Genomic DNA, 20,802 nt, shown 5'->3' with positions numbered 1-20,802 from the left:
GCACAGAATGTCTGCTAACGTTAGCACTTTGTCCTCCAGTCCAGCCCGCGCCAAAATCCGGTGTACACTTTGGCGGTGGACTTGATTCCATCGAGTGCACCGAGGGAACAGCATCAGTAATCAGCCTCACGTGGTCCTTACTCCGAAATCCCATCCGAGACTCCAACAAATCTCCAGGTCGATAATTCTCCGGAGTGAAATGTGCGCCACAAACGACTGAGTGTGTGGTAACAGACGCGGCAGTGAAGTCTGCTCTCTTCACCTGCACAAAACGCACTCAAGACCGAAAAGCCTTGTTTTTTCTAGAAGGAAAATGATGGACACGATGTCCTGACAGGCTGGAATTCGTGCAACCAGCACAAACACAATAATTTACCATTATGGCTTCTCTAAAACTCGATCTAAAACTTTCTGTCTCTCACTACTGCCCTAACTACATCAACACCCACAATGAGAGCTGACCGCGAGCTCTTTTGTTTGCCTCGCCCTACGTCATATGACGTGTTGATAGCGGGAAAGGCGTATTCCAGAGCCTAGCACATTTTCATCAAAATCTCTACATCAAATAAGATTTCATTAGTAATTTCTACATATGTGTTTTTAAAAGACCTCTGCAGACAATATAAAGTATTAATTCAGTTATAAATTCAATCTGCATGTTGCTCTTTAAAGCTTGGAGGAACAAGCTGATTGACCTGAACCACCTTCGCAAGCAGGACTTGAGCAGGACATTCACAAAGATTTTATTTTGTAGCTCTTACATTTCAGATGAGATATTATAAAGGGGTAATTTCGCTACATCACGGTAACAATGGAAGTCCATACAAAGGGGTTTTACTTTAGCAGTGAAGAAAAAACACTAACTAAACTCATCCTGGCCTCGGCTATACAGTGCATCCGGAAAGTATTCACAGAGCTTCACTTTTTCTACAATTTATGTTATGTTGCAGCCTTATTCCAAAATGGATTAAATGCATTATTTTCCTCAAAATTCTACAAACAATACCCCATAATGACAATGTGAAAGAAGTTTGTTTGAAATCTTTGAAAATATATAAATATATATACTCTTTATATCCATCAGATAGGATGGGAGCGTCGGTGCACAGCCATTTTCAGATCTCTCAAGAGATATTCAATCGGGATCAAGTCTGGGTTCTTGCTGGGCCACTCAAGGACATTCACAGAGTTGTCCCGTAGCCACTCCTTTGTTATCTTGTCTGTGTGCTTAGGGTCGTTGTCCTGTTGGAAGATGAACCTTCACCCCAGTCTGAGGTCCAGAGCGCCCTGGAGCAGGTTTTCATCAAGGATGTCTCTGTACATTGGTGCATTCATCTTTCCCTCGATCCTGACTAGTTTCCCAGTTCCTGCCGCTGAAAAACATCCCCACAGCATGATGCTGTCACCACCATGCTTCACTGTAGGGATGGTATTGGCCAGGTGATGAGAGGTGCCTGGTTTCCTCCAGACATGACGCTTTCAATTCAGGAGATTCCAGAGAATTTTGTTTCTCATGGTCTGAGAATCCTTCAGGTGAGATTTGGCAAACTCCAGGCAGGCTGTCATGTGCCTTTTACTGAGAAGTGGCTTCTGTCTGGCCACTCTACCATACAGGCCTGATTGGTGGAGTGCAGCAGAGATGGTTGTTCTTCTGGAATGGTCTCCTCTCTCAACAGAGAAACGCTGGAGCTCTGTCAGAGTGACAATCAGGTTCTTGGTCACCTCCCTGTCTAAGGCCCTTCTCCCCCGACCGCTCAGTTTGGCCGGGCGGCCAGCTCTAGGAAGAGTCCTGGTGGTTCCAAATTTCATCCATTTACAGATGGAGGCGGCCATTGTGCTCACTGGGACCTTCAGTGCTGCAGAAGTTTTTCTGTACGCTTCCCCAGATCTGTGCATCGATACAATCCTGTCTCGGAGGTCTACACACAATTCCTTGGACGGCATGGCTCGGTTTGTGCTCTGACATGCACTGTTAACTGTGGGTCCTTATATATACACACAGGTGTGTGCCTTTCCAAATCATGTCCAATCAACTGAATTTACCACAGGTGGACTCCAATCAAGTTGTAGAAACATCAAGGATGATCAGTGGAAAAGTGAATGTCATGGTAAAGGCTGTGAATACTTATGTACATGTGATTTTTTCATTTTTTTCAATAAATTTGAAAATATTTGTCATTATGGGGTATTTTTAGTAGAATTTTGAGGAAAATAATGCATTTAATCCATTTGGGAATAAGGCTGTAACTTAAAATGTGGAAAAAGTGAAGTGCTGTGAATACTTTCCAGATGCACTGTAACTACCTTTGTTTGAGGGTGGGCATTATGCAAATGTGTTACATAGTGACATAGCTATGTCACAGAGGTAATGGCTGGACTGCAAACCAAGCATTTCAGGGGCAGTGTTTTCTGTGGGAGAGAGTAACTCCCTTTGGCATGGACTTTGTGCTTTGTAACTTTGGAGACCTTTTACATGCACAAACAGCTATATTACACACTCAAGGAAATGTAAAATCCCAAAAAGCTTAATAGGGACTCCAAGTAAACTGGTCTCTGAACAGTTTGAAAAGCACCTTATTTTCATCATACATCTGTATACAGCCTCCGAAAGCAGCATTTTCCTGGTTTCGGATGCAGCCTTGAAGTAGACGTTGGATCCAGCGTGAGCCTCAATCTCCTGAAAGTTTAAACAGCCTGGATCGCCTGCTTGGATTGTTATGGAGTCACTGTCATGATTTGTGAATGAGAGGAACTTTTGATCCTGAAGTTTTGGATTCTGGCTGATAGAATACACGTTTCAGAGGAAGATATTAGATGAGCACTCAACGGGAAGAAAACGCTGGATTTTCGTGAGGTTCGTGAATGACATCTGTTTAAACGAGATATCTGCATATTTGTAAATGGTATATAATGCAAGTTTTATTGATAATTGCCTTTTATTATTCGACAAGTTACAGGGAACTGTTGAGGAGAGACTGTTAGAATAAGTGCGTGCTTCAGAGGAATATTTTTGAGCGTCCCACACGATGCTGGATTTGCTGAAGCTGTGTGAGGTTGGTTTATTACATCCGTTTAAACAAGGTATGCGCAAATTTGCAGATGGTGTATGATATTGATATATGCCTTTTTATCATTAGACAAGACAGTTAAATGTTACAGGGAACTATTGAGGAGAGAGAGGGAGAATGAAACAGACGAGCACTTTAAAAATATGAGCTCAAATGCGCTCTGATATGCCACTGTTTAAATGACAATGTGTTGCACACTGGTCTACTATTGTAGTAACACGATGGAACGCAACAACAAAATTAACTGCGACTGGTTGTTTACAAGTCTCTGTCGCTTCACATGCAAGCAGATGATTTTCAAAAAAAGGCGACCTTAAAATTAAAATATCGGCCAAACGGGAATATTTATCTATAACATTACATTTGTAAATTATTTATTGCAAATTTATAAAATTGTACCATGTATTATATTAACCTGGAATTAGTACATCCATCCATCCATCCATCCATCCATCCATCGTCAACCGCTTATCCTGTGTACGCGGGGGGCTGGAGCCTATCCCAGCTAACATTGGGCGAAAGGCGGGGGACACCCTGGACAGGTCGCCAGTCCATCGCAGGGCCACACATAGACAGACATACACTCACACTCACATCCACACCTAGGGCAATTTTTTTGGGGAATTAGTACAAATAAATAAAAATAAAAAACTAGTTACCACAGCTGCAATGAGGCTTCTAATACAGCTCAGTGACAGAAAATTTGCCATCATCTCTCTTCTGACTGTCGTAATCCACGCTCTATTTTTTTTCTTCATTTGAAAAGCTGTGTAAATGTAACAGTGATGTTTTTCTTTTGATGTTGGAACAAATGGATAAGCAAAAATTATATTTGCTGTTGTCTCCCATTCACTGCTATCAAGGTTTACAATCCTTTTCTCTGCATTCCAATACCCAGAAGTGTGAAAATGGTTCATATAGTATAATTTGCTATGCTAGAACACTGGACTGTGTGCAAGACAAAATGTTGCACAGAAAAATTAAGCATGCCCATGCCTTTAGTTGGCAGTCATGACACCTCTATTTAGAAGAGGTTTGTGCAGTCTACAAACAAACATGCATGCATGCATCAATACTGTTCTTCTACAAATGTATAAATTACAAGTGTATAACATTGTTATACTTCCTCTATTCCATTTGCACAACCATTACCATCACTATTGAAAGATACAAAACCAAATAGCATGTGTTCAACACAAGCAGAAGTACTGATCAAATCAGACCAAACCTTTCCATAATTAGCCCTCTTTTCAGGCATGATGGTCACACCCATCCACATACGCACAAAGATACATGCACAAACGCACACATGCCACAGAATCCTTTACCAAAAACAATAGACCTTATTCATCTTTGGACAAAACAAACTCATGCCAAAAACACACTAATCACAATAGAGGTCTTACAGCAATCTCAACACATAAATAATTAAAATGCACATATAATACACCCACAAGGAAAAACACATTTATGGAATGATGATTTTGCTCTAATCATAATTTGCTCTGTCCATTTCTATTTTTATGCACACATACCTGCTCTTCACCCCAGACCATTTCTATCTCGAAGTGTTTTTGCACATTACATGTCTGACAAGTACAACTACATACCTGACAAAATCAACTGATACAAATTACATAATTTTCTCATAGTTATGTACAATTATATTAAAGAAATATACACACACACACACACACAGTTAAAGTCAGAAGTTTACATACACCTTAGCCAAATACATTTAAACTCAGTTTTTCACAATTCCTGACATTTAATTGTAGAAAACATTCCTTCTTAGGTCAGTTAGGATCTCTACTTTATTTTAAGAATGTGAAATGTCAGAATAATAGTAGAGAGTAGAGGTGGGCGATCTGACGATTTTATATTATCATATAATATAAAGATATATATTATCTTTTATATCCTCATAATAATGTAAAAACTAAACAATGACTGTGTACTAGATGGCTGTGCTGATTGGCCAAATTATACCACGTGTCTCATGAAAAAGCAACATGGCGGATGAGGAGCTGGTGCCGAAATAAAGACTCAAAATCAGTTGTGCGGCAGTGGTTTGGCTATGCACATTCAGACATTTCTCAGAGAAAAGTTCTCTGTAAACTTTGTCGGGTAACGGTCGGCTCTTCCGGAGGTAATATAACAAATATTTTCAACCACCTGAAAAGGAAGCATCCGAAGGAACATGCTGAGTGTGTTTTACTCAGGTCAGTACAACCTCACTCATCTGTATCTAACGGGGTCCCGAAACATAAACAGTTATCACTGACTGACACTTTTGAGCAGTCAAAAAAATACGATAAAAACAGCAAACGATGGAAAGAGGTGAAGGAGGTCACATTCTACTTAGCTAAGGATTTGATGCCATTCAAATCTGTGGATTTATTTTATATAATATTATCTATTGGCTGTTGATGGCCACTTAAAGTACTCCGACATTGCAGTAATAAAATATAAACAACACAAAGTGTGCACTTTTCAAATTCTGAAAAATAAACATTGTTACAACTTCAGCGTACAATTTATGCTTCAATAGAAGCAATGTGAAGTACCCGCAGATACATACACAGGTGTGTTTGTGTGTTAGAGTGCTGGGCTGATAAATAATACAGCAGTATTACGGAAATGTTACGGATATGGCACACATCTTGCTTATACAACGGAGACATGATACAATGTAGACTTTTGCATTGTTTCTGAACAAGCACACAATCCCAATTCTTGGAAATTAAGTTGACACCACATTTCTAAGAAATGGGACATTTTGCACCCTCTGGGTACACACTTTCTGGTGTTGGTGCTACAAACAGACATACCTTCAGGTAGGCCATGGTGAGCAGAGGCAGCAGGGTGAAGGGCACCAAGTAAAGGAGGGCAGGCTGAGCTGCACGGTGAATCCGAGAGGCCACTGTCGCAGTCAGCAGACCTGAGACCGAAAGAGAGAACATATAAAACCCTGAAGATGACGGAGCATGTAACAGGAAATTAGTAACATTGTCAATCACAAACAAAGTGTCATGTCAGTGTTTCCTGGTATTTCACCATTCAGTGGCAGTGCTGCCCCTTAACTGAATTGGTTGAGATAAAGACTGTGGAATAATGCAAAGCTAGCATTTTTTTATTTTTTATTTAGAGCAGACTATGAGAGGGGAGTGAACAAGCATGTGCGTGTTTGGAGCGCAAAAGTGTGATGTGTTTAATTGTAAGAATACGTTCAATCCAAACTATCAGTCACCATCAAAATCACCAACTGAAATGGAGGGTGTGTTCAGATATGACATGGCACATACCAACAAAGTAACCAATGAGGGTGCAGTGGAAGTAGGAAACCCGCTGCATGCGACCGGACACATTGGGCACTTCTCCTGAAGCCTGCTTCTTATAGTTGTCGTATCTGAGCACGAAACACAGCAGCAGTCCCGGCATGACGATGTCGCCAATGCCCAGCATGGAGAAATGGCTGCCAGTGGAGCTTGGGAACACCAGCTTGCCGGGCAGAGAGAGCCGCGGGATGTCCCGCCCCATGCCGGAGCCAAGATGCAGTTTGCGCGAGAGAACGTCCAGGGGGTTGTCAGCAGGCTGCGTGGCCACCTTCACCATCACGTTGCTGTTAAAGATGTAGGCGGAGAAGAAGACCTACAGGAGAGGGAGAAAGATGAGTCAGGCTTGCCCTGCTGTTTTAAGATGTTGAGAGGGAGTGATGTAATGCTTGAGTAAGCATGTTTGGAGTGATTTTTGACACTGACGAAAAGGTCTTGACAGTCAGCACTCAGGTGGCATGAGGATTGCAAATCAAAGACTGGCCAAAAATGTTAAACGTTTTTATGGTTGCAATTATTTTAAAATATTGTCATAATGTACTCGCATGACTTTCGTTATTCTGTGGAACACAAAAGGAGATTAGCATATAAAGGACTCACAGTCTCGGTCACTATTCCCTTTCATTCTTTTTTTGGGAGAACTATCCATTTAACTCCTAGTAGCTCCAAGTAAAAATGAATATGTAGTGTTTACAGCATACATTGGATATTTGTGTAACGATCTCAAAAGCAGCCATTATACGTGTTAAAGTGGCATTAGGTCTGGGTGGCACTGTGATGGTAGAAACGCATCAACCTGCAGGGGTTTTGCAATACCCTTTTTTCGCATTGCTATTAGTGGCCAGGACTGCTTCACCTTATTTACACATGATGAGAGTGATGGAGAAACAGAGTAATATGACAATATAGAACTACGGATGCACAGATAAAAAAAGATTTCTCTCCCGATACCTGAACTCTCAGTATCGGCAGATCCCCATCCGATATCGGTGTTTTTTTCTTAATTAGCTTAGAATATCAATATCTCACTGTGTGGAACTGATTGGAGGTACACTTTACTAAAAAAAAAATCTAACTACACACCATTTCATTATAAAATGGAGGGATTTATTTTTTTTTTTTTACATAAAATGTGTAACCTTTTAATAAAAACATTATTTTTAAAGTGTCTACTGGATAATGCAGCAGCAAAATTAACTGTAATTCCAGTAAAGTTCTACAGCAGAAAAGAAGCCAGTTCTCTAAACATTTTTAAAGTTGTATCTGGACTCGGTCCAATGGATTCAGATCTCTTTTTATGTCACTTCAGTTGTAATAGTATATCACTCGACTATAAGGTCACAGCTTTTTTTTGGAACCCAGTCAAGTTAAATATCATTGTATTTTTATACTATACAATAGTAATGTATTTTAGTTGTAATTTATTTTTATTTTCATTCTTTTTTAAATTAACATGGAAGACATTGACCTAGAGTGTCTGTTTATGGGATAGTCCTCCAGTTCCATTCTCAATACAAGTTATAATCAAACCGAACTATGGAGCTTCAACATCTGCAATGTAGTTTGTGTGGAGTTCTCACATATTGCAAGCCACTTTGAGAGCTGAAAACAAGAGCGTGTCATCAGCCCATGCGTGTGTGTGAGCACAGCTCATTTATTGAAGCGTGCTGTGCATGCAGACTAGGGACGCTTTTCCGTTCCGATTCTGTGTGAGCACAGCTCATTTATTGAAGCGTGCTGTGCATGCAGACCAGGGACGCTTTTCCGTTCCGATTCTGATATCGGAAATCTCAGCATTCGCCGATACCGATCCCAAGCTGATACCAGTGATGTTTTTTTGCTTAATCAGTTTAGAATATCTTTACAATACTGTATGGAGCTAATTGGGAGTACTCTTTAATATGTAAAGAAACAAACCGCTAACTAAATGTTTTTTCAATATAAATGTATAGCTTATTAAGAAACGCTTCATTCTTAACTAGTATACTGGATAATGTAGCAGCAAAATTAACAGTAATTCCAGTCTTCAAGTCTTCAGTAGAAAAGAAACCAGTGTTTTATTTTTGACTTTTTTCCCCAAAAAATTTTTTCATCTTGTATCTGGACTTTAAAGGATTCAGATCTCTCTTTTGTTCAATTTAGTTGCAAGACATCATTCCAATTTTCATTCACAGTTATTTTTGGGAACCCATTCAACTTAAATATTGTTATAAATGGTAAACAAATACTAATGATGACAATAATAATAATAATAATAATTAATTGTTATTAATATCATCATTTACTTTTTTATTTAAATCGTGAAATTTTAAACCCTAACGCTTTTATTTTGACATTCTGAACTCTCCAGGAAGTCCTTTGTGGGTGTGTTTGTAGGAAAGTTCACAGTAGTTTAATTTTTGCTTCTTATTCAAATTGTGGTAAAATGCACCACCGGTGCTGTTATAAATGCATATGAGTGAACCGAACTATTGAGGATCTACATCTGAGATGCTGTTCTTGAGTAGTGCACCGCTGTGAAGGCTAAAAATAGCCACGATTGCGTCACCATTTGTGTCAACAAAGCAGCACAATTCACGAAAGTGCTGTGCATACTCTATATTTACTTATTAATCAGTCTTTTGTGATTCACAGAATCCTTTTTGTAACAAACAAAACTAACACACAGTATCGGATTTGGATCGGGCTTGTCCCGATACATCTAAAAGCTTCAGTATCTGAGCAGAAACTATATTTTTATTTATTAAATGCAGACTTTTGAGATTCACAAAGCTATCTTATGTCTTCAAGAGACTTCAAATATAATGCACAAGTCATATGAATTGCTGGTGTTTATATGGTTCTTTTATGGCATTTTTTTGGGCTTGACATTAACGACAAACACACAGTATCTGATTTGGAGCAGACAGATAACCGATTGGGTTAAAAACATCAGTATCAGATCTAATACCAATCAGTATCGCATCGGTGCATCCCAGATGACAACCAATAAGAAAACCTGCCCTGATGCATATTAAAGCACCATTTTTTAATAAGTGCAAGCGCAAATTAGATTTGAGAGCTCTGGCTAACGGGTAGCTAATCAGTGAAACAGCATACATTTAGGAATGTACGGAAAAGAGCAGCATGGCCATTCTGCCTAACATCTAATTTGTGATTCATGGAAGAAATAAAATAATACAGTGTTGGAACGACATGAGGTTGTGTTTTAAGTTAACTATTATCTTAATGCAAAACTAACGTAATATTAACTTTAAATTTGACTGTTTTGTGTTGTTTAACTAAAGTCACTGGATTATCCAAACAAATAGGCATTACAACAGGATTATATATTTATTTAATATACTGTCCACCAATACTGATATCTAAAATGACTCACTCTCATGTAAGGTATACAAAGTCATACCAGCCAACCTTGGTACCAGTGTGTCTTGATTTATTGATTGCTTACCCAGAACACGTCATAGATGAGCAGGCCTGACAGCAGCAAACACGACACCTTGAGACTAGGCAGTCGCACAAAGGCAATCATGGCCACACAGAGACCCATGGCAAGAGCTGCAGGACACAGGAACACAACATTGAGACCCAAATAAAACTACACTACTCCAAACAGATAGAGGTAAACAAGGGAACATATTTAAATATAGTTTCTCACACACACACACGGTGTAAAAGCATGCTGACGCACCGTCCATGAGCAGCCAGTGCCCGGTCAGCACCCAGATGAGAACCAGCAAGACAGAGAGAGAGAAAGAGAGAAGCTCCGCCAACGTGAAGCGGCCACAGCAGCCGAACGAGATCCTGGAGACATGAGACCCACTGAAAACACTATTATCCCCATATCATTGTGAATGCAGCCCTCTTTCACACCCCAGCAACTAATATCTAACAGTGTTATCCATTAATACACAAGAGAACATTTGTCCACCAAAAGCAAACAAAAAAAGGTTCAAGATTGCATCGAGAGATAAAGGAATTTGCCATGTTGTAAATCTGATCCCTACTAACAAAAGGAAAATGTTCTGATGAACTTAGATCAATGTCAGAATTGAATATTATTATGGGGCATAGGGACATTTTTAAACTTTATGAGTTTAAAAATAAATTTTTTTCACTCTTTTGAAACAGTTTCGGATGTTACCTATAAAATCAAACACACATCATAATATACACACACAACACACTATCCGTGAGTACAGATATCTGACAGCTACACAGAGGCACTAAACCCATAACTAGATTGGCCTAGCATGCACTGAAATGTTAAATAATAAGTTAGAAAAAAAAGGAATACAATATAGTCCTGATCAATTTCTGACACTCAATTAGATCCTGTTAGGAAATGTGTCATTCTAAGAATTAGGTGACTTCTGCATTTTGAAAATTATTTTTAAAGTACAATTATGTAAGATTTCAAACATTCTATAAGACCTAAAGAGTCTTTTGGCCTCATTCTTAAAACACAAGCAGAACACATTTCTTTTGAAAAACATTATTAAATAAATCATCTAATTTAACACAAAGTAGAAATTTACATTCAATTCTGTGATGGTGAATGGCTAGAACAAGAACACTAAAGAAGAAAGAGAATTTCTTCTTTCTTGATTGAATAATGCAATTTAACACAAAATATAATTTTTTAAATATAAATGTTACCCTTTATTCAAGGCCTTAAAAACTAGTTGGCTTACACAAATTATTCTTTACTGTATATAAGATAGTCCTAAAGAATGAGGCTTAATATCAAACTGAAGTTGAACTGATAACCCATTGGTGTAATTAAAATTAAAGTGAAAATTTTGGTTAGTTTGTCACCATTTCATTTAATTATTTTTATTCATTATTTTTTTATATTTCATTTAGTAATGCATTATAGTATAGTAACTAAATATTTAATATATATTTATTATATGTACGTTCCTTCCTTTTTTAATTTTGTTGGATGTTGGTAATATTAGTTCCGCTTTCACTTGTTTCCGTGGGGAGCATTAAGTAAACAAATGAAAGGAGACTGGAGGAAGAGAAGTTTCTGGACACTGCAGGTGTTACTGTTAATGCTGTTTGCTCAGCAATAATTTAATAAAGATGTTTGAATTATTCCCCATCTTGTATTCCGCGTTATTATTATGATACCTTGCGGAGACTGAGATGCTGCTACCACAGATAATAATAAAAAGCGCTTCATGCAGGATGCGCCAGTTTAGTGTAAATAAAGCATTTAGCGCACGTAAGCAAACGGAACCGAACTCAAGAGCACTTCTGTTACTCTAAGCATGAGAGGGAGTTGTTGAGTGCTGAACCGCTCTGAAAACACCAACAATGCTCTAACTTAATATAGACTGCAGTGCAAATAAACTTTGAAGAAAGCAGAATATTTAATTAAATCACAGTCCTTCCAGTTTAATAATCGCACAAGGTCACATCGCGGTTTTGATTTTATTTTGATTAATTGTGCAGCCCTACAGTGAATCATTGTTTTGAGGAATGAAGGCTTTACAATGCTTGAAATTGCCAAAAAAACCTCAAGATTTCATACAAAAGTGTACATTAGTCTTCAAAGACAAAGGCAACTGGCTCTAACAAGGACAGAAAGAGATGTGGAAGGCCAGATGTACAACTAAACAAGAGGATAAGTACATCAGAGTCTCTAGTTTGAGAAATAGAACCCTCACATGTCCTCAGCTGACAGCTTCATTGATTTCTACCCGCTCAACACCAGTTTCATGTACAACAGTAAAGAGAAGACTAGGGTAGTTTCTGAGATTTTTCTGTGAGGATAGTGGATCGATCAGAGCTGAGAAGAGGAGAAGTGCCCACCGCTTGAGGTCCGTAGAGAGCCTAGATTGAATTGAAGAATTTTTTCTGCCGTTGCAAAATTTACCTATCTTGGAAGCACCGTCTCTCGACACGTGTTGATCGACGATGAAGTTATTTCCCGAATCTCAAAAGCCAGCTGCAACATCGGACGCTTGCTCTCACTGGTTTAGAATCGGCGTGGAATTAACTTGTACATGAAGTTACGGATGTACAAGGCCGTCATCCGGTCCTCCATGCTGTATGGTTCGGAAACGTGGACCGTCTATCAACGACACGCCAGGAAACTGAACCACTTCCATCTCAACTGCCTGCGGCGCATCCTCAACATCACGTGGCAGGACAGAATCCCGGACACTTAAGTCCTGGAGAGAACGAAGCTACCCAGCATCTTTACAATGTTGAAACAAATTCAGCTGCGCTGGAGTGGACATGTCGCACGCACGTCGGACGAGCGATTACCAAAGCGCATCTTCTATGGAGAACGGAGCTTGATCACGCTGCGGGCAAGAGACGTTACAAGGATGCTGATCAATGAACATATCTTCCCTTCCCTACTCTACGACGGTGACGAAGTTGGTCTTCTTCGAAAACGAAGGATCACAATCACCCCTGGTGAGACAAAACACAACTCGTCAGTGAAGAGCACTTTTCTGAATTCTGTCTGGTCCAGAGAAGGTGGGTTTGTGCCCATAAGCGACATTGTTGCCGGTGATGTATGGTAAGGACCTGCCTTACAACAGGACTACAAGCCCTCAGTCCAGCCTCTCTCAGCCTATTGCAGACAGTCTGAGCACTGATGGAGGGATTGTGCGTTCCTGGTGTAACTCGAGCAGTTGTTATTGCCATCCTGTACCTGTCCCACAGGTAAAATATTCAGATGTACCCATCCTGTGCAGGTGTCGTTACATGTGTTCTGCTACTGCGAGGATGATCAGCTGTCCTTCCTGTCTCACAGTACGGACATTGCAATTTATTGCCTTGGCCACATCTGCAGTCCTCAAGCCTCCATGCAGCATGATAACGCAGATGAGCAGGCACCCTGGGCATCTTTCTTTTGTAGTTTTTCCTCAGAGTCAGTAGAAAAGTTTCTTTAGTGTTCTAAGTTTTTATAACTGTGACCATAATTGCCTACCGTCTGTAAGCTGTTAGTGTCTTAACGACCGTTCCACAGGTGCATGTTCATAAATTGTTTATGGTTCATTGAACAAGTATGGAAAACATTATTTAAACCCTTAACAATAAAGATCTGTAATGTTATTTGGATTTTTACAAAACTATCTTTAAAATACAGTGTCCTGAAAAAGGGATGTTTCTTTTTTTGCTGAGTTAATATATATAAATATCAAATAAAAAAAATTTAGACTTTAAGTCATAATTTTCACATTAATGAGAAATATAAGGCAACAGTATTAAAAAAAGCATGTTCAGTAGCCCAATAATTCATGATTTGTTGACATGTGTCTACAGAGGTGAACCCCTATGATGGATCAGCAATCACTGATGGATCTTACTTGTTCTGTGGAGAGCAGGGTCTGGTCAGATACTGGCACATCGGCAGCAGGAGGAATGCAAACGCAATGGTCGCTAAAACTGTGGAGGGATAAAGAGGGAGATATAGATGGAAAGAGAGGACAAAGGGAAAGACTTACGTAAATGTTACTCAAGCATGCTATTACACAGTCCAGCATATGAATGAGGTCAGTTTGTGGGAAAGGACTGGTAAAAGGTCAGTGGGCTGTCTGTACCTGCAGTGCATATGGTGAACACCACCTGAACTGAGTCGAAGAAGAAAAACATGACGAGTAGAGACACAGAAGCCCCAATGGGCAGGAACAGTGCCTGTGTTGAGTCTATGGTCTGAATACCTGTAAAGGCACATGTATGTGTAAGGAAACAGAACATGGGTTTTCTCATTGTTCTGTTTAAAAATGACTTATGTTCAGAATAGCATACTACTTCAATAGTTCATAAAATGCTAATTTCCAATATGCACAGAATACCAAAAGACCTACTACATTTGCTAAAATGTGCAGTATGCAACAGAGCACACTATGAGGAATGCTATATTTCACAATGTGCTTGATTTGACCTTCCATTTTCAGTGTGAATAATAAATTACAGCCATGAATTTTATTTCTTTTTTTGGCAGATCATTCGGCTTTTTTCACTCATTATAATCACATATTTTTACACAACATTAAATAAAAAACAGGTAGCATGCAATATACATTAAGCAGTAAGCCAGTATTCCATCCTGAACATAGCCTCTGTATTTTTGGTGTAATTGTGTCAAAACTCACTGTTGGAGTTGCCATTGTTAAATGAGCCATTGGGGATGGGGTTTCCATCCTTGTCCTTCTCCTGGTTCTCACAGTCCATATTTAAAGACCTGGGTGGACACACAATTTATCAGAATTTATGTCAATTCTTGCTGAGCAAAACCTATTTCAATTGGGTAGAACTTTCGGTCACTTATAAATAGGAAATATTTAGGTTAACTAAGCCAAAATGATTGTATGAAAGTGTAATATCATAAAATATCTACTAGAGGTAGTGTTGTCACATTACCAAAATGTCATGATAATGTGCTACTGAACACATAAGTTTAGTTATTTTAATGTTTTAAAGTTTAATTTAATCCTCAAAATAGTGTATAATCAATTAATTCTTAAAACTTTTAGTAAGTGAAAATATAACAACATATTGCATTTGTTTGCCAAACCTTTATTCAACAGCTGTCTCGCTTGTGATAAATCGATTAATTATTGTTATTGGTATTATTATTTAAGAGAATATTATGCTATACAGTTGAAATATATTATTATTTATTTATTTATTTATTCAATTTCAAACATCTAGCTTTTATTTTGAATAATGCTTTTATTATAACAAGTGTTTTTTGACAGAAGTTTAACTTTTCTGGATAAATATTATGATCACTGAAGACTTTCAAGTCATGTCTGAAATCTCATCTCTATACACTGGCCTTGAGTCTGACAAATGAAATGTAAGACATAGTTTTTGTATTTTAGATTACTGGTAATTACGGTGTATATGGTAATTTTAAAATGTTACGTTTTCAATTTTATTACTGAGAAGCACTTTGGTCAACTCTGTTGTTTTAAATGATATATAAATAAAGTTGAGTTGAGATTAAAGCGAAAATGCTGTGATTTAATTATATAAATTAGTAGTTTATATGTGCTGCACTGTTCACAGTGGATTCGTTTTCTGCTTTGTCATCTCAAACAACGTGAATGGAAACTCTACAGACATTGAGAAACAGACATTGAGAAACAGAGTATGAGTGGTCAGATTTATTTAAAGCAAGCAGCTCATCACTCTAAGATTGCACCCTTCAGCGGTTTAATAAATCACATTAGTACATGTCACGATTTATATTTGATTAACTGTCCACTTCAGTCTAAAAGGAGTAACAGAGCATATGTTCAAAATAAGCCTGTGAACATGTTTGACAAAATATCAAACCAAGTGGTATGACTTCCTGTTGCATCTGGTGCCTAGCTCGAGTCTGTGTTTGTAGCCTGCTAGCTTTTTTAGCATCTCTTATCTATCCGTTTTCAGATTTTAATCTTTAATATCTGCCACTTTCAGCACACATCAGGTTTCCCCCCACATTATTCTCCTATCGCGATTCAACTGTGTGCATTTTACAGTGCGCACCCACTTTCAAATTTTATCGCATTTAAACAGTATGCATTTTACAGCACAACCCCGTTTTCTCTAGCACCGCTTATCAAGAACAACCATAATAATAAACATTTGTGTGAGGTATTCACATCAATCTCAAACCCTCGCCACACAGGAACAACCAACAACAAACAATTGTGCCAAGTCATGGCATCCAGTCATATTATTGCTTCCTGCATTACATGTCACATGTTTACTATAGCTTCTTCCATCAGCAGTGAGGGATTCAAATGTGCTAAATGTAAGGAATTATATATGGTAGACTAAGTCACTGAATGGCTAGAGAATAGCATAGGATTTATAAACAATTTGAAGAGTTTTTGGGGTAGACCTGACCTGCTAAAGAGTGACGGACTCCATCCCTCCAGGGAAGGTGCCGCACTACTCTAATAATTTGACTCATAGTCCAAGTAGTGCTAGTGTTTAACTAACTGGGGCCCAGGTCAGGAAGCAGACCACCTGACTAATCTGAACATCTGCTAGCTGCCTTGAGACATCACACAGGTCACATACAGTATTTTAGGTTTCGTCAGGGACAGAGGGGTCTATTACTTAGATATTCAACTGCAGCCATCCCACTGATCTGCCATGTAACATCATATTGAGCAAAACACAATATAATGTTAGATCTACAATATTAGGCTAATATCAGTTCACAAACAAGCTAGGTAACGTTATAAATCGCTAACGTTGCAGACTCATGAAAAAATACATTGGTTATCATAACTTTTGTCATGACTAATTTATTAATGACTCAGCATCATCTGTATTTAAGAGAAAATAATCACCAAACCACTGTGGTGCAAGGGAGGGGGGGACACAAAACATTTCTTGTTTAGATGAAGGCTAAGTGCAAATAAAAGGTGAACATTAATTTATTTGTACAGTTTTTATTTCTTAAATATTATATAGTTTTATAGGAGGTTTCATAGACTTTTGAAAGTTTGTACTAGGTACAGACATCTATTGTGGGCGTTCTTGGCAGTTTTTCAGAGGCTTTTATATTGTTCATATTAATATCGGAATTATATCGTATCGACCGAAATTAAGAAATATATTGTGATATAAATTTTGCCCACATCGTCCAGCCCTATCATTCAGGTACAACTTTTCTTTTCGACCACTAAAGATAGCTTCATTAATAATCTTCCAGATTTATTATTTAACAATTATTTAACGATTGGCGTCGAATAGTCATTTGATCTCATATGACCTAATAATATAAGGGCCCTGCAATATTGTGTTTTGACCACTGTGGCGCTGTCACACTAGACTTGAATGTAGCCCTCCCCTACAAAATCAAATAGAAGAAAACACAACATGGCGCAACTTAATATGGAGTGCAAACAAAGTCGCACTAGTAGAGTTTGGGAAAGTTTTACAAAACTTCAAACAAAAAATGCAGTTGTGTGCAATACATGCAAGGCGGAACTTGCCTTTCATGGGAGCACAATGTGTTGGAGAATTTGAAGAGGAAACATTTCGGCATGAGAGGGGATGGAAACGGTGAGAGGTGAACGTGCTCCAGCTTGAGCTAACTAACAAGTGTTGTATCTTTTTATTATAGAATGCAAAAATAATAATAATAAAAAACAAAACAATTGCAGTTAAGTGATAGTTTGGTTTGCATAGATTAAAGCTTGAATGTGCTCATGAGTCAGGACTGTTTTGATTATCATAACACTATAAGGTATTATAGGAAAGTGATTATAGGAAAGGTAAGTGATTTGTCTTAACACTTACCTTTATTTTGTTCCATATTCAAATGACTTACAAAATCATGCATCAGTTAGTCAGTTGTCATGGTGAATGAGAATGTCTCTCTCTCCCTTTCATCTCATTTTGTGTGCCAAAAATATTTTTGTAGTTAAACATTTTATTTTATACTAGTAATAATTGTTTGCAGATTAATATGTTAGCATTCTACGTGCCCTGAAGCAAATGCCCCTTTTTCTGTTTCAGTTCAAAGAAAAGCAGTGGTCCTATTGATGACTTTCTTTTGAGGAGGAATTCTTGTACTCCTCAGCAAGCCACCACTCTTATGGATTCAATTCTGAACATGACTGTTAGAGACCCCTTTCCATAGTGGATGGACAAGGCTTTCGTGAAATGGTTTCTGCATTCAACTCTGGATATATCCTTCCATCAAGAACACAATTTACAAGTTTACTGGAACAAAAACATGAAAAAACCTGTCAAAAGGTATGCATACACCTAATGCAAATACAGGAACAATCCAGATTTCAAACTGAACACCCTGTAAATATGCCTAAACAGCAATTTAACCACTAAAAGTTAAAATTGAGAATATTAAAATAAAATATTCAACTAAAAGAAACTGATGTCTTTTAAAGGTTAAAGGTATTTAACCTTTAACCTTCAACTATTCAGGATGGAAGAAGCTTCATTGCGCTGACAGCTGACATTTGGGCTAGCCTTGCCTCAGAAGCACACCTTGGTGTCACATGTTACTTTATCAATAAAGACTGGAAAATGAAGTTTCTCACAGGCCTCTTGAAGAATGACATAATGGTGCCAACATTGCAACATGGCTGGAAGAGGTTGTTGCAAAATTCAACATTCCAGTAAACAAAATTAAAGCAGTCGTCCATGACAATGGATCCAATGTTGTGGCTGTAATGAAATTGCTGGCAGACAAACATAATTGGGTCTCTGTCCGCTGTACTGGACACACACTTCAGCTTATTGTGAACAATTCCCTTAAAGAGACCAGCATCTGCAAAGCTTTGGGAGCTGCAAGGACCTTTTTAAGAGAAGTGAACTGGCCCATACTAAGCTGAAGGAAAAGCAGCAGCAGATGAACACACCAGAGCATAAGCTGATCCAAGATATCAGTACCGATGGAACAGCACCTATTTTATGGTGGAGAGAGTACTGGAGCAGCACTGGCCCATTACTGCCACACTTTCTGATCCTGAAGTGACATCAAGGGGCAAATATTACTTTGATTGTAATCAAGCCTGATCAGTGGTCACTGCTTGAAGAGCTGGCCCAGGGCCTGCAGCCTTTTCAATGTGCTTCTTAGTGGTCAAGAGTATGCAACATTGTCATGCCTTCCTCAACTTGCAAAAGGGCTACAGAGGTCTGGGCAACAATCCTTTAGCTTCAAAACAACACCTGAAAAAGCTTTTTTTAGCCAAATTTTCAAGAGTTAACAGAGAGGTGGGGGGATATAAAAACTTTCTTCAAGGACAAAGACAACACATTTCTTCTGTCAGTAGCCCTAGACCCAAGATTTAGAAAGCTTAAGTTTATGTCTGCTGAACGGAGTATAGAGGTTCAAAACACTGTCGAAGTCCTGGTTATTAAAGCAGGAAAAGAGACATGGAAACCTACAGAAGTAGGGGCAGGGTCAGGGTGTCACTGTTCCAAGGAGAGAGGAAGAGTCAGCACTAGAAAACCTCCTCCAGTCTGACACAGACAGCCTCAGTGAAAAGGCGTTGTCGCACGAGGACAAAGATTCAGGCGGTGAGAAAGGAAGTACATGAACTTCTCAGAATCACAAATACCCAAACAAGAAGATCCCCTAGGTTGGTGGAAGGACAATTAGGGAAGTTTCCCTAACGTACCAAAGCTTGCAAGGTATTTTCTTTGCATTCCTGCCACATCCACTCTTCTCTGCTGCAGGAAATATTTGCTCACAAAAAACAGCAAGCTTGTCACGTGAGCACGTTGATATGCTGACCTTTCTTCATTTTAATTTGGTGCTAAACAGAACCCTTACAAATAAAGCTCTTAATGCTGCTGCCTTATTTAATAGAGATTTGTTTACATTCAAACATAATTTTTTGTGTGTGTCTGTAATGCATCTGATTTATTTTTATTTAGTGTTTTTTTTTGCTTCTATTTAAAGGAAACAATGATTATTGAGTTGTATGGAATCAGAAATCCTGAGGAGACTGACCTGTTCAGTTGGCTCAAAGTTAATTAAAAATACTTTTTCATAAGCTGAAGCGATTTTCTTGTTTTATTTATTAGTTAGAATAAGTATAATTCAATGTTATAACTAATTGCAAAAGCTGAATAATCGTTCAAAGCCTACTGATTAGTCGTCAAAATAATAAATGATTCGTCGATTAATCAGTATAATAATCGTTAGATAAATCGATTATCGAAATAATCGTTTGTTGCAGCCCTACTTGATATTGTCGCCCACCTTCAATTAAAAACAATTAAAGAGAAATACAATAAAAAAATAAAAGCCCAGGACCATGCTACAATGATCACACTCATGCTCTCAAGAGAGTGGCTCGGAAAATGGAACACAAGTGGAAGAATACAAAATAAGAGGCATTCCGTAGTGCATGAAAGGAAAGTGTCTGTAGCTACAGACAGGCACTAAAATCTACATATTTTAGCAAACTCATAGAAAATAACAACTAGTTTCGCAGTAATGGCTCAATCGTCAGCATGTTCATTAGACTGCTTCCCCTTTAAGACCGAGTTCAGATCTAATAGGCTCCTGGATTTTCTCCCCAACTATTTCCATAACTACGTCCATTTAAGACATAAACTGTGTTTAAGTGATTCTCCAAGCCGGTCGTTTTGACATATTTTTGTGTATAGTTGATCGTTTAGACGCGCACATGAAACCCAAAGTAGCCTATACTTTGCTCGTCTCTTTGCGGTGTGTTTCGGAGCACGCACCGCCTTGGGAACGGTATCTCTTGCGCTCTTTTTATTATTAAACGCGTCCTGCAATTTAGCAACAGTAGCATTTTACAACAGTCACCGATCGTGCTGATTCTGACGTTAAGTTTGAGTTTTAGGGAGAAATGTCAGTGCACCGCTGTGAAGGGAAGGAAGTTGTGCTAGACAGAATACGGCTTATGTATAAATATTCTTTT

General features: G+C 38.5%; 1 protein-coding gene across 2 annotated transcripts in view; it reads right to left on the bottom strand.

Moving 5' to 3' along the window:
* The window catches only part of LOC127636073 (signal peptide peptidase-like 3), a 50,581-nt gene that overhangs the window by 12,124 nt on the left and 17,655 nt on the right, over window positions 1-20,802 (bottom strand). The window contains exons 3-9 of one of the 2 annotated variants that reach the window (XM_052116451.1): window positions 14,524-14,612; window positions 13,969-14,088; window positions 13,735-13,813; window positions 10,095-10,225; window positions 9,855-9,961; window positions 6,374-6,719; window positions 5,900-6,009 (exon numbers count right to left, since the gene is read on the bottom strand). In XM_052116451.1, coding sequence (XP_051972411.1) covers window positions 5,900-6,009; window positions 6,374-6,719; window positions 9,855-9,961; window positions 10,095-10,225; window positions 13,735-13,813; window positions 13,969-14,088; window positions 14,524-14,612 — 982 coding nt within the window. The remainder of the gene's footprint in view (window positions 1-5,899; window positions 6,010-6,373; window positions 6,720-9,854; window positions 9,962-10,094; window positions 10,226-13,734; window positions 13,814-13,968; window positions 14,089-14,523; window positions 14,613-20,802) is intronic. The other variant, XM_052116452.1, reaches the window with a different exon arrangement.

The sequence above is a fragment of the Xyrauchen texanus genome, chromosome 43 (assembly GCF_025860055.1).
Source record: "Xyrauchen texanus isolate HMW12.3.18 chromosome 43, RBS_HiC_50CHRs, whole genome shotgun sequence".
NCBI lineage: Eukaryota > Metazoa > Chordata > Actinopteri > Cypriniformes > Catostomidae > Xyrauchen > Xyrauchen texanus.
The sequence above is the reverse complement of the archived record's forward strand: the minus strand, read 5'-3'. Positions and strand labels throughout refer to the sequence as shown.